Source organism: Podarcis erhardii (assembly GCF_964252035.2).
Source record: "Podarcis erhardii genome assembly, chromosome: 2".
Classification (NCBI taxonomy): Eukaryota; Metazoa; Chordata; class Lepidosauria; order Squamata; family Lacertidae; genus Podarcis; species Podarcis erhardii.
In genome coordinates, this window is record NC_138498.1 from 69,896,474 (window position 1) to 69,911,465 (window position 14,992).

At 43.9% G+C, this 14,992-nt stretch overlaps 1 protein-coding gene across 17 annotated transcripts in view; it reads left to right on the plus strand.

The window, feature by feature from the left end:
* Positions 1-719: 719 nt before the first annotated feature.
* NSD1 (nuclear receptor binding SET domain protein 1) overlaps positions 720-14,992 on the plus strand; it is a 62,223-nt gene continuing 47,950 nt past the window's right edge. For 4 of the 17 annotated variants that reach the window (XM_081850166.1, XM_081850176.1, XM_081850168.1 and 1 more), the window contains exons 1-2: positions 1,441-1,580; positions 2,255-3,276. In XM_081850166.1, the coding sequence (XP_081706292.1) occupies positions 2,275-3,276 (1,002 nt within the window). In that variant the 5' untranslated portion in view covers positions 1,441-1,580; positions 2,255-2,274. Of the gene's footprint in view, positions 981-1,406; positions 1,581-1,808; positions 1,877-2,254; positions 3,277-4,226; positions 4,275-14,992 lie in introns of those variants that run through there. The other 13 variants (XM_081850172.1, XM_081850173.1, XM_081850180.1 and 10 more) reach the window with 12 other exon arrangements.

Sequence of the window (14,992 nt, forward strand, 5' to 3'; positions counted from 1 at the left end):
CCGGCTAAGGGAGCCAGGAGGTGGGGGCGTGTGGAGGGCCGGCCTGGCAGTGCCGGGGGAAAAGGGAACAGTGGGCTTCTTCCCTCCCGGGGCGAGAGCAGCTGCACCCAACCCGACGCGGGAGGAAGAGGAGCGTGTGGGAGGCTCCCTTCCAAGCTCGCTGCTGGGCTAGTCCGTGGCCAGGGGCTGCACCCCAGCCTTCCCCGCTCTTGGAGGATCTGGGGGAGCGGCCTGGTTTCCCTCGGCGTCGAGGGGAATCGGCCTCCCCGGTTGTGCCCGGGACGCGGGTCGGCCCTGCCGTGGCCCCTCACGCGCTGACTCACACACACACGAGTTTGGCCCCCTTTCACTGCGGGGGCCACACAGCAGCCATTTCTCCCTTCCCAGTCCTGCCGTTTGTTTTAGGAGTTCGGCCCCCCTCCCCTTAATCGGCGGTGCGAGCGGGGGTGGGGGTGGCGGCGGAAGAAAGAGCGGACGGAGCTTTTCTTCCTTCGTCACCCGCATTGTTGGCTGGAGAGAAGGGAACAAGCTGACCCGTCCAGTCCCCCCTGTTGTTTGGGCGGGAATATGGGGATGGCCTGGCTTCGTCCTTCGGGCTCCCAACTTCAGTGGCCGAGAAACCCTCCGCGTTTCCCTCTCCCCCGTTGGAGAGGGGGACAAGGCTTGCGAGGTCGCTTAGGCTCCCAGGACCCCACCGTGCCTGAGGTGAAAAGCAGCTTAGCCCCAGGCGCACCATGCGCGTGGGAGAGGACCCCGAGGCAGGACTAAGCCCGGTTGGCTGCTGGTCACGGGGCGTCCGAGGGGCTCCCCCTCCCCTCCTTTGGGCTGGCAAAGAGAGCGGCGGCGGCGGCTGCCCAGCGGGTGGGTGGGCGAGCTCCACATCCACCATCTTTGCTCGCTCCTGCTCTCTGCTTGCAGCGCTTGGCGGGGGAGCTAGCAGAGGCCTGGCCTCGCAGGCGGCGCCCTGCCGGGGTGGCTTGGTACGAAGCAAGGCTGAGGGGAAGGATGGTGCTGGGCGCTGGCAGCGGGAGAGGCAGGGCTTGTCCAGCGCGGGCAGAGAAGGGAGCTGCGGCGCCATGTGCAGTGGGAAGGGAGGGAGGCCGAGGCCAGGCCGGGCCGGGCAGGACGGCAAAGCGACGCCAGCCCTTTGGAACAGGCTGAGGAGCCCAGGACAAGGAGCAATAGGTGGGGCAAGGGAGGGGCGGCCGCCCTGAGCGCTAGGGGGCGTCCGAAGGCGCAGGGGCCGCGTAAGTGCCCCAAGGAAGGGGGGGAGGCCATGCGCAGCGACGGGCAGACGCGCACGCGCGCGCTGATTGGACAGCGCAGCCTTCGCTAGCGCTGCTGCTGCTGCTGAACCCCAAGAGTCAGTGAGGGGGCGCGCGCGAGCGCGCACAGGGGACAGCCGCGGGTGCGCGCGTGCAGCAGCGGCGCGCGGGCGCGCGCGGGCGAGGAAAGGAGCTAGCAAGCGAAAAGAAGCTGGCAGGCAGCTGGGCTGGAGACGGAGCTGGTAGGGACGGGAGGAGCCAAGTCGGCTCTTCCCTTTGGCCCTGTGCAAGGGTGGGGGAAACAGAGTCCGACAGGTAAACTGCAGGAAAGACTTTCCTGTTCTCCCCCAAGGCGGAAACTGGTGTCTGCGGGCAGATTCCACCCGGACGTTGCAAGGGCGCCGCAACCCTCACCCGGAGGGCCTCTGGAAACGGGGTGGGGGTGGGGCAAGGCACGCCAGCCGGTGACTCGGGCCTAGTGCAGAAGCCGGGTGGTGGCAAAAGGCGGTCGGGGTGGGGGCGGGGGCGGAAGAGGATGAAAGATCCAGAAGCCTTTGCTGAAGCGATCACTGCTCAGCAGCTGCAGATCTCTGAGAGGCGGGGGCGAGGAGGCAGGGGGAGAGTGCGAGGAGCCAGGCCAGGCCAGGCCAGGCCTGCTCTGCTGCGCTCCCTGCAACCAGCAGCGGCAGGATGGATGCTGCGCTATTGTGAAAGGCGACATTAGGCTGCGCCGATCAGGAGGCAATGTTGCCTGGGTAGCTGTGGGTCGGTGGAAGAGGCATGCAGCCGGCTCGGTGCAGGCTCTCTGCGGCCCCAGAACCAGGAGCGGGAGGCGTTTGCTGGGCCTCTGCCGCCGCCGCCGCCGCCGCGGAGGAGGAGGAGCACCAGCAGCAGCAGCAGCAGCAGCAGCAGTAGAAGTGGCTGCCATTTTGGAGAACAAGGCCCTGGAGGGTTTGCCTGACCCCATTGTTGCTGTGTTTGCTTCACAGGTTGATGCCCGCCGCACAGGATGGATCAGGCCTGCGAAGTGAGCAGGAGGGGCTACCTGCCCCCCTTCGCCAGCCCCTTGGCGTTAGATGTGCCGGAGAACGGGGACGGCCCTTACGGGGGGGAGGGTCAGAGCCGAAGCCCCGAGCCACCTAATGGGTGCACCATGCAGTCAAAGGCTGCTGCTGCTGCTGCCTATGGCCCAAACCCTTCCCCCTGCTACATCCCGCTGCGCAGGCTGCAGGATTTGGCCTCCATGTTCAGTGCCGAATATTTAAATGGCTCAAAAGATGGCTCTGATTGTTTGCAGGAAGTTGAAAGGAGCGACTCCAGCGCCGAGCTCTGCGATTCTTCAGTGTTAACCGACTCAGAAGACTTCACCCGGCATGACTCGGCAAGACTCCTGGAGTTTGATTCCATCTCTCCTTGCATGGAGGACGACCCGGAGGTGGATTCCGAAACATCATTCCTAAAGGCAGATGAAAGCCCACAAGAGGAAACTGAGTTTATGATGGAGGACAGAGACACCGGCACCTACAGTGAGGAGGGAGAGCCTGAGGATGGGATGGAACTGATTGAGGAGATCCAAGGAGGACGCTCCATAGAAATTAGACACAATGAGACAATGTCTACCTTGTTCCCAATTGGCTTTCCTCGAGAGCAAATACAAAGTAACACTTGCAAAGAGGCTGCAGTAGGAAATAGAACTGAAAAACTAGACCTGCGCCCAGTGTCTTATTTTCCTGGAGATACAGATTTAAAAACAGAAAAACAGTGCAGCATTACGAAGAAGGTATCTGAAAAAGAGAATCCAGCCCAGGGTCCCATCACACTAGGAAACTTGATAGAAAGGCTTGAAACTTCAATTACTGCAAAATCATCATCCTCAACAGCAGCAGCAGCACTGCCACCTGTAAGCAGTCTTGGGGTACCCGTTAAGTTCTCTGCAAATTTATTTATGGGGAAATGTTCTACATGGTGTTCCTCTGGTCTGTTGCTGTTACAGAGAGAGCGAGAGTTGGAGGTGGGTGGAGTTAACAGGTTGTAGAGTTTCCATGTGTTTTGTTTCATTTGCAAAGCAAAGTGCAGATAATTAAAGGAAGGTAGTTTGAACAAGAGCTTTGAAAACAAAATGTTTTGTGGTCCTTCTGCCTGGCATACAATCCTAGAAGTTGACACAGTGAAAAAAATTCCTTATCACAGAAGCTGAATTGAATATAATTCCCCTCCACACATTTGAATATAATTCCCCTAAACACATGACTTGTCATCTTTCTCTGCTGGTTGTAACAAGAATTAAGATTTGGTAACTTTATAAAAGTGTTTGAAAACATGCATCCCTCAGAAACTCCTGCTCCTTATACTTAATTTTTGCACTGTTAGCTGAAATGAGGTACTGTATTAAAAAACACCAACAACTATGATAGCTGGAAAGCCAAAACATTATTCAGACAGAAAACCTGCTGTTCAGTTTTCCTTTTCAGCAGATTCTTAGTGGTTTTCTTTTTTAAAAAAATATATTATAGTTGCATATGCTAAAAAGGTTTAGTCTTTGATTTCTGGCTGTCTTTGTAAGGTTAATAGGGCTGTTTCCCACAAGGTAATAATAAGAAAATGTGTATACTTTTGTGTATATATTTTTCTTGATGCATGTGCACTCTTAAGAAACTTGCTATCAGTTGTGGCTTTTCAGTGCATTAGTATTACACCCACCCATATATATATATATATATGAGAGATAGCAGCCCTTAAAATGCACATGCATTGCATTTTACATGTGGTGTGGAATGCATATGATAATGCAAGTGTTTACATCTTATGTCCTGGTATACATTTGCAGTTAAGATAGCATGTGTGAAGTGGCCTCAGTTAAAACAAAACACTCCATTACTAAAATAAGATTTCATTTAATAGTTTAAGTGAAAAGTGTGAAGACTTGCATTGTTTTCTGTTTTGCAGAATGAACTGGTGCTTGCAGAGTAATTTTTTATGGTTCTGAATTCTTTTAAGAGGAGAACTGAGGTGACCTGTAATGGTGGTGATAATGGCCTGGTTTGTACATAATGCTAAACAAAGCCATGGTGAAATTTCAGTATGTTAGTGTGTGAGTACTCACAGTAAAAAAAATGTGGCTGGTTCTCCCTTGATCTTCCTGATGGTGTGCTACTGAAATTAAGCCATGGTTTAGCTTACCATTACGTCTTAATCTGGGCTTGTGGTTTGTTTGAGGAAGAAAAACTGTGAGTCTGAATTTGGAAATAACGGTAAATTAATCTGTACCTTAATTTCCAGGTAGTGTGGCAGTAAGAAGACCAGGCCATAATAATTATTGTGAGTGCTTGCACATTCACACTTAGCAATGATTTGGCTTAGAGTTACATGCGAACTGGGCCTACCGCAGTCTGAGAATACTTCAAGTCAAAAGACTTACATTCAGGTGTAACTTTGCAAATAGTGCATACAGTTGCAGTCCTGTGTACATCTACCTGGGAATGCACACAGTGGAACTGACTTCTAAGTAAACATGCATAGGATAGTGTTGTGAAATTATTTTCACAACATTTGTGAAACAACATGTTGGGAAAGTCTACTAGAATATTTTGTACCATGGCAAAAATATATGGTACTGTAGAACTTTAAGTGTTTTGTTCAGTTACATTAGAATTTACCTGGCTTTGGTATTTCAGTTACTGAGAGACCTCTTCCCAAAATAATGTCACTGCCAAATGGCTCACATCTGATATTATTTCTACTGATAGTTACCAATTCCAGAGTATTGCGTAAAGTATTGCCTAAATGTTTGTGGAGCAGATAGCATTGTGCAGGTGTTAACACACATATGTGCACCTGAATACTGTACAGAGAAGAAATGGGTTGTCTCCAACTTAATATCTGAATGCATGGAACAGCTTCCAGAAGTGCAACAGAACTTTTACTTCTTTCTCCTCCCTTACTGCATCCTCAATCCTATGGAGTTTCCCCCAACACTCTGGAGTAGATTTGGGGGTGGTGCAGGGGGAGGAGATGGAGGGGAAATTACGGGTATGTTGCACTCACAGCAGTCATTCTGCATGTGTAGTGATTTAGCTAAATGCAACCCAATGTTTTTTTTATTAAGGATATTGTCCCATTAAAGAAATCTTAATATGATCTGAGTTTAAGCCTATTACTCTAGCAATTAAATTTGCATATATGTAAAACGAATGGTTCTGAAGCTAGCAATGTAGGCATTGGGTAATATCCAACTAAGTCATATTTGATGAGTAGTCTCATGGAAATCAATGGACTGGTCTAAGTATGAGTAATGTTGGATATCCCCTTTTGGTTTTGGATATTGCATGCATGTGTAGTAGCAAACATCATCTCAGAAGAAGCATCCCCTTCTCTGTGGCACTCAAGTGAGAATACCTCTTAAGTGGTGCTGTAAAAAATAATAATCTGCATGATTGATTGGGGCCCCAGTGAGGCCATAAGTGATATCACAGCACTTTGCAGATAGTTCTACTTAATAACAGAATCAGTTTTACTTCCAAAATTCATTATTACATTGAGTTACAGTTGAAATGGACAACCATTATAAAACATTTTCGAAGTGTATGGCATCTAGTTTCTGTTAGGAGTTTTTGTTGTTGTTTTTAGTTGTGCAGAATTCTTTTGATTGTCTCATCGTATAATGGCTTTTTAATGCAAATATTAAAAAAATAGAATGCTGGTGCATAAATATTGATGAGAAATGCCTTTCTTGAAAGGGGGTATTTGGAAATCAGACCTTTTTTGCAAGGCATGTAAAGATGGAAGAGAGCTTACCGAAAGAATGACATCAGAAAATCTCAGAAAATAATTTTGTTTGTGGTTATCTCATAATTCTGGTCTTGCAACTGTCTCTGAGCAATGAGTCCACTCAAGGTTTAAAAACAAGCAAGAAAATGTTGTTGGCTACTCTGGTGTCTGAGGCTCATGTGTCAGGGATGGTTTTTAGCCAAGGGAGCTATTATTACAGAAATACCTTAAGCAATAATTCTATGACTAATTTTGGTTACCTTTGAAATTATTGTTCTTTGAAGTTAGCTCAAGTAATCCAGTGATCCTATTATCGCACATTATTTCGTTATTGTAGCCATAACATTCATGTGAAGTTCTAATAGATGGCCATTGCATCTTTGCAAGCTGCTAAAACCTGTATGCATTTTGGGGGTTAGGTTTCTCTCCCACCACAGTTGAATAGATCTTCAAGTCCCATCAGCATGAATCAGTATCTCTTGTGTTCTCAAGCACTCTTCTTCTAGGGGTGAGAGCACATGACAATTCATGGTGTGATTATTGCAAGATAAGAGTTATGTATGAGCTTCTGTGCCCATCACTTGGTGCTGCTGCTTGCATGTGATGCAGTTAAAAAGGATAAAAATTAATGAGCTAAGAATAGTAATAATTAAATATTGTTGCAAGGGCTCCCGCTAGCACAGTTGGGCTTTCCGTCTCCTCCCCCAACACTCCCTCTCCACCTCCCCCATATCTGTTCTAGAGAGTCAGGAGAACCCTCAGAACACCACATGGGAGAAGAGGGGTATTATTTCATCTGACAAGTAAAGATACTTGTGCTGATGGAATGATCAGAAGTGTGGGATTTTGAATTGCTCCCTCTTTTTAGAAGTAGCCTAGTATAATCAGACTAAAAAAAGTATGTTAATCCTACTATTATTGGCTGCATCCAGCTATCAGATCATACCATAGTTTGTTGTGACATGGACATCCTATGGCCACTGTCATACATTTCTCTTCTTCCTTCGGGGTGTATGGAGGATTAAGGCTTCCATTGCATTTTGAAACAAACTTTAGCTTCTCATTTCATCTGAATATGGAAAATAGGTTTGTATAATATCGCACAATCGAACTCCGGTTTGCTATGATTTGTGCAAACCACACTCGCCCATGTGCTTCAAAAACTGGGAAAATACATCTTGCTTCAAAAAGCAAGAAAGCTTCCATTAGACACATGAGGAAAGGGAGGCTTGAAATGGTGCGTCTGCATTTCCAAAAACTCTGGTTTGTTGCGGTTATTATTATTTATTAGATTTCTTCCCTGTTTTTCACCATGAGGTCCCACGGTGCATTACAACAATTTAAAAAATACAATATTGAAATAATTTAAAACAAATTATTGTCAGTGGAGTATATTGTAAAATTTCTCAGGTGTCAAAGGCCGGGGTTAAGAGGTGCATCTTCAGCATATGATGATAACCACAGAATTAAGGTTCCAGATGCACTTCTGTGGGGAGAGCCTTCCACAGTTTAGGTGTTCCCACAGAGAATGCCCTTCTGAGCTGTCAATCTCCAAACTTGGGAGGGTGGCAGAACTACCAAGAGGGCCTCCTCTGTCAATCTTAGTATCCAAGGGGGTCTGAATGCAAAACTGTCTCAAAACTGCATTGATGAGGCTTTATGAAAGACATTGAGTTAGGAAAGCAACACAAATGCAAATAAAGAATCACATGGAATACTGCTGTTAATGGCTTTGATGCTAGGGGCAAAGAACTAGCAGGTCATCACAGGTGATGATTGCCAACCTTTGACATCTGAAGATGCCATCCTGTATATGGCTAAGATACTTCTGTATTCTGTAATTATCTGATATCTATATTTCCCCCCATACCAAATTATGAATATTTATAAACAAGGACATTTCCTTTTCATCTTATGAAAATGAACTGCTCTTCCCATAAGTACCAGCACTTTTGACATATGAAATTGGGGGGGGGGTCAAATAAGCGGTGCACCATGTATCATTTTATAAAATTATGAAAAATATTGAGTGTGTATATAATTATACAAAGTATATAATTAGAGTGTTGCAGTACAGGTTGATGCATTAAATTGCTCCCTTAGATCTCCTTCCAGTCAAATCAGCCACTCAGGTGCATTCAGAAGCCTCATTGGCTTGCGTGAACACTGCTTGTACTTTTAAATGTTTAAAACCCAAAATCATAAATTTAAGTTTTGTGCATGAAGCAAGAGATTTAATTTTAACTTTTCTTTCTCTGAGATCCCTCAGCCACATGCATAGGCAACATGCACATGTAAGATATATACTGCAGCATTTAGTCTGTAGTGACATATGGAAGTTCTGGTAAGCCCATTTTACTTTTTAGAGATTTGCTAATCTCTATCAAGGGTGCTATATATTACCTTATTCCCCCCCCCCAGTGAAACTGGCAGTCTTCTCAGTAGTGTTCATTTGTAGCAGAATTAATGGTCCTAATTTAACCCAAAAGCTTTAACCAAAATAGTCTGCCACATGCAGAAGGACATTTTGTAGTACAGTCCCAGGCATGTTTCCTCAGAAATATCATTTAAGTTCAGTGGGATTTACTTCCTGGTAATTGATTTTAGCATTGCAGCCTTAATTCCATTTATTTCAATGGGCTTAGGCCGTCTAGCTGCATCTAGGATAGCAGCTGATTTATTGGTGGGAGGCAATTTTAATTTATGTAGACAAACGATGATCAGTAGATCAGAGAGTTTATCTTTATTTTCTGGAGGTTCCAATGTGTTACTGTTCATAGAAAATACTATATTTGTTTCTTTGTTTCTTTCTAACAATGAATAGTAGCTTCTGCTAACATTAGTTGCCTCACATTTCCTTTGAAAGCTCAAATGGTATCTATCTCGAGGTTTTGCTTACACTCAGATGTAAACAGCTACAGAATTTTAACTGACTGAAATTCAGTCAGTGGATAATCTTAGTTCATACCCTTTAGAATCCCAGATCAGCAACAAATACTCCCAGAGCCAAATCCATCCCCCTATGGAATATTCTCTGATCCCAGCCTTGACCCCACACTCAAGTTGCCAACTTAGAAGCTATAGAAGATGTATGGAGAAAATTGCAGTTGTGGCTCTGGGGGCCTCTGTCACTACACCCAAACTATATCATTATTACAAAATTTATTACCCTCCCTTTACCAGAAGGTCCCAGGGAAGGTTGTAACATGAACTATGGTCAGAAGAGTAGGATGAGTCCTGAAAAGATATTCCTCAGGTGTCAAAGGCCAGGATAAAGAGATGGGTTTTCAGCATGTCAAGTGACAGTGCTGGATCCAGGAGTACACCCAAGCTACAAACCTGTTCCTTCTAAGGAAGTGCAAACCCATCAGAAAAGGTGGCTTTCCACCTCCTGGACTCGAGAATACATAGCACTTTGTTTCACAGTTTAGTTTCGCTTTGTTGACCCACATGCAGCTCATCACTGCCTCCAAATACCTGTCTTGATGCCTCAGTCAGCTCTCCTGATACAGATAGGAGAAGGAGAGGAAGAGAGAGCGCTGGGTGTCATTCATATATTGGTGCCACATCACTCCCAAACAGCTGATGACTGGTCCTAGTGGCTTCATATAGATGTTAAATTGCATGGGTGACAAGACGTATAGTGCCCCAACGACCACTTCCTTGAGCTATTTCAGAAGGATGCTATGGTCAATGGTATCAAAAGTCACCAGAAGGTCAAAAAGAATGAGCAGGATTGCATTCTCCCAATCTCTCTCCCGACAAATGACATCAGCCAGGGCAGTTTCAGTGCCCTGACCAAACAATGGCTAGTTGCTGATTAGGATTTTAAAAATGGTGTTGTTAAAGCCATTAATTTGGGGGGGGGGGAATCCCTGCTGCTGCAGATGAGTGAGTTTTACATTAAACTTCTATGTCACATATAACCATGAACTGTAGCATAATTTGTGAACAAGTCCTGGGATGTACTTGACAGATGCAGTCCTTGCTAGAGGCCAATTACTTTCCTTTTAGGGATATTTCTTTTCAGGGAGAAATAAGCTTGGCTCTTGGAGGTGGTGCTGGTGTCTGCATGGGAAGATCCCTTGCTTGTTAAGAAGCAATAGGGTACATCATACTCAATCGGGATAAACACTTCTAAGGATGACCATGTTTTTTTTAAAAAAAAAACTTGCCTTATGACAGAACTTTCGTAAGTGGTAATTATAAGAAGTAAACAAGCAGTAGTGAAGTATCGCATCATGCCTATGCTAGCTTTCATAGGTTATTCAGAGGAGGCTCCTTTTCCAATAGATTAGTTATTACTAACACTACCACACAGTATTCATTAGTGTTTTAAGTTTCTTCACAATGCTCTTATCTTGCAGTTGTGTAAAGGGAGATATTATCAGTGAGTTGCTGCATCCTTTAAATTGGCTCTTGAGTGTCCGTGTGCCTCACTGTTCAGAAATGTGATGGATTTCATAGTACAATTAGGAAGAGAAAGGAAACATCTTGCAAAACCAGGAGTGAGGAACCTCAGGACCAGGGACTCAATACAGTCTTCCTGATCTCTGTCTGGCCTTTGAGACCCTTCCCAGGCCATGCCCCACCCTTGAGGCCCCACCTGTCACTGGCCCTGCCCCACAATTGCCTTACTGGAATATGTTCTAGATACTGTAATTTGCTCGCTCGGTTGGATGGAGAGGTGGTTGTGGATGTGTAGAATTCCACAATTCTTGCTTGACTGGAATGTAGCCTATTGAGTAAAGGTGTAAGAGTCATTGTATGTGTTACACAGAGCAGATTTGGAGAGGAAAGGGGAAAACCCCTGTAGTATACAAGGAAATCCTTGTACTGATGGGACATCGTAGTTGACTACCACCCATAGGGATTATTATTATTTCTTTTTTGTTTATTAAATTTGTCAGTTGCTTCATCTGGCCCAGGACAACCCAAAGTGTCTTACAACCCAACAAACTGACAGTAAATCACACATAGATACATTAACACCAAGAGGAAAGAGAAATACAACAAAAACTTCTCACCCACTTTTTAAAGGCCAAAGATAGTGTAAGGCCAAAGGCCTCGTTATAGAGGAAAGTAGTGGCCTAGTGCATTAGTAACCTGGTCATAGCTGGATGCCTTTTATTCCATTTTGATAGCATTGGTTAAGGCTTCAGTTGCAGTGAGAGAAGACCAGATTGTGCCATAGCTATAAGATCGGGCTACTCTGTTTAATATATACTTTGATAAGGAATATTGTCAGCTAGCTTGAATCTGTAAATATTAGTAGTTGTGTGAGTTGAGAATTTCAGCTTATTTGAGAAATAAGGGTTCCATATCTGAGACACAAAACTGAAAATTATTAAAACTACATTATGTACTGCTATTTAGGTACTGGAGCATATACTATACACTCCATGTAATAAAATCACCTTAAAGCCATGCTTGTCATACAAACAGGTTTTGCATTTCCTGGTTTCTCTTGTGTTCTGGATAGAATTAATGATGGGCTAACACAAAGCTCTACATCTTGGAAACTGTCATCCTGATATCACTTGTCAATTGGATATTGTTGTGGAAAGTAAGGAGGTAAGTATTCAGGGACTAGTTGTTTTTCATGTTTGGAAAACAGTAAAATGTCATTTGAAAATAAATAGGAGAACTTTGCTGCATTGAAAATATAGGAGTCATAGAAAGTGCCATAAAAATAAAGATACAGTGGTGCCCCGCAAGACGAATGCCTCGCAAGACGGAAAACTCACTAGACGAAAGAGTTTTCCGTTTTGGAGGTGCTTCGCAAAACGAATTTCCTATGGGCTTGCTTCGCAAGACGAAAATGGCTTGCGAGTTCCTGCGGGTTTTTTTCCTTTCCCCCCCCCTTTTTCTAAGCCGATAAGCCGATAAAAGCCGCTAAACCGCTAATAGCGCTAATCCGCTAAGCCGTCAATGGGCTTGCTTCGCAAGATGAAAAAACCGCTAGATGAAGAGACTCGCGGAACGGATTCTTTTTGTCTTGCGAGGCACCACTGTACCAGATGCTGAATAAACTTATTCGTTAACCAAACAGATAAATATTTTAAATAATTAATAGTACACATTGATTGATACTGGGGAGAAACAGCCCCGTTTCCTAACTTCTATGATGAGAATGTTTTGGAAATTATTTTTTTAATTTTTATCTAACCAAATATCTTATTACATTTTGTTGCATTTACTTACAATAAGCATGGCCTCTTTGTCTGGAGCGGGGGGGGGGGGACGCTATGAGGAAGGTACCGTACAACATTACGGGGAAAGTTTAAAAAGAGATTTAACAGCAATCATAATAGCCTGAACAGTCTTTATAAATTAACACAACCTTCTTTTGAGATGTTTTTAAATGAAACAATGATATGCTATATAACAAAGGATAGGAGGAGGTTATTTACTTAAAACATTAACACCATACTGAACTTCAGGGAAGCAGTAATTTCTTTATCAATACAATGTAAATGGAGACGGTGCTTCTAGAAATCTATTTTGTTCATATCCTGTTGCTGTGACTATCATGGAAGAAGTTAATTTTCTGTGTTCTCTGTTTACTGAGATGTATAATTTAACAACAGTAATAGGGAATCCAATAGTATTCATAGAGTAATGTTTTAGATATTACATCTTGTGCCTGTTTACTCATACAGTTGTTAACCTGTTCCGATTCATAATTATTATTCAATAACAAAGGATAAATTTTGGATAAATGATCTTTAACTTTATAAAAAAGTCTCAAGTTTTGTTAAATTCCTTAACTTCCAAATTTCAAAACAACATGGTTCAAATAATTTTTTTTTAAAAAAAAGGTTTCGAAACAACATCTCTTTTTTGAAAAACATTGAACCGTGCCAAATCCCCTGGATAATTTCAGGGTTGGATTGCTGCAATTGCTGTGTTGGGCTACCCTTGAGGTTGATGTCAAGGCTTTAGTTGGTAGAGAACATGGTGACTGGGTTATTTGTGGGGACAAACTACTGCCAGATAACAACATAACACAATTCTCACCATGAAAATTCTTCCAGATTTGTCAGATCTTCTAATTCCTAATATAGAAAATCATAATAATTTATAATTCATTAGTGTCCTTACTACGCAGCTATCATACAGATTTTTATTTATAGCTTTATGCAAATTATTTTCTTACTTTTAAAAAATCTGTTTTATATCATTTTGCTTTATCTTTATATCCAGCTAATGAGCTGTAATAAGATATTAGCCTTCTAGTCCTGCCAAAGACTGAACTGAGTTTGATGGGGATATTTCTGTATCTTGTTCGTGTGTTACTATTCATAGGAACATAGGAAGTTGCTTTATACAATGTTAGACTACTTATTCCATCTGTTCCAGAGCACTGTCTATGACCACCAGCAGCACTCCAGGGCCCTGCTACCTTCCAGATGTTGTGGACCAGGCATAGGTAAACTTGGCCCTCCAGATGTTTTGGGACTACAACTCACATCATCCCTAGCTAACAGGACCAGTGGTCAGGGATGATGGGAACTGTAGTCTCAAAACATCTGGAGGGCCGAGTTTGCCTATGCCTGTTTTGGACCATCAGCACAGCCCTTCTGAGTGGGCCCAATGGGACTTGTAGTCCAAAACACCTGTGGGGCAACAGGTTGGCAAAGGATGCTCTAGAATCCTGTTGCTTACAAATGAAAGAAAGGAATTCTGTCATAGGTGTGGGTCTTGTTTTCTTCATGGTAAAGAAATGGGAGGATATTTTACACATTGGTATGTGTGAGTATTCTAATGTTTTTACTGTGTTCAACACCAAATGATTTTGTAAGGAGAAACCATTTTGCTGCAATTAGGGTATGTATTTTTGGGAATGTGGGACAACAGAAGGTGTGTTGTTCATTGTCTCTACCCTTTATAAAGAGGGATATTGAATGCTGTGCAGGTATAGCAGATAGCTTTATATGCAGTATAGCAAACTGCATTTCGTTCTGCGTTAAGTAGGCTAGGTGAAATCCTCTAATTACACGAATGCTGTTAAGATTTAACAGTAAATTAAATCACTTGTTCATACTTTTGCCATTACAACCCACCCTCCACCCGAACATACAATATTACATAGATTCATTACAAAATGATCAAAATCTTATCTTTCGTTTTGCTTCTGAGAATGTTCTGTAATTGAAAGAGTTGGATTGTACACATAATTCCAGTACTTTCCCCACAGGGCTGTTAATGAAATCACATCTGCCTGTAAAGGCAGCAAAGAACCACCATGGCTTTAGAGTGCTGTGAGAGTCAGGGCCTCATCCCTCTTACAACTGTGCTTTTGTATTTTAGTAGAATGATGCATAATATTGTCCCATAGTGGGAGGGGTTAGAGTGGGTGGGAGGGGTTAGAGTCTGACATCCTCTTGGATGGGAGCTGGAAATTTTTGACTAGGGGGAGAGCTGTGTAGATGCTAACTCTGATGGAGTCCTGGACTAAATTTGGTATTGGTACAGTATCAGGCTGCCAGTATTGTTGTGTGTGTGGGGTTTTTTGTATATTTTCCCGAGGACTTGTTGGAATAGGTAAGTGTTGAAGATTGTGTTAGCATTTTTTGTGTGTGTGAGAGTTTGGTTAAATGTGTGCAGGTGTGGGGTGATTGGGAAGATAGGGCTCTGTTAATTGATGTGGAATTTGTGTGGGTATTTGAGTAAACGGGACCATATTTTATGGTTATTGATGTTTCATATGCTGTATTATACCTTGTAATATTTTATATACTGTATCTTCTGCTTATCAGTGGTTTCTGCATGAACCAGCTGAAAAGCGGGGGGGGGGGGGGGAGAAGAGTTTCTGGATGTGGCAGGGCTCAGGTGGTGATGCAGGAAAGGAACATTCTTCCTGCATTCCCTTGGATTTTTCACTGTGTGCTGAGAAAAGGGAGCCCCTTCAGCGCACATGGCAAGGAAATGCAGACACAGAGATGTGTGTGTGGCAT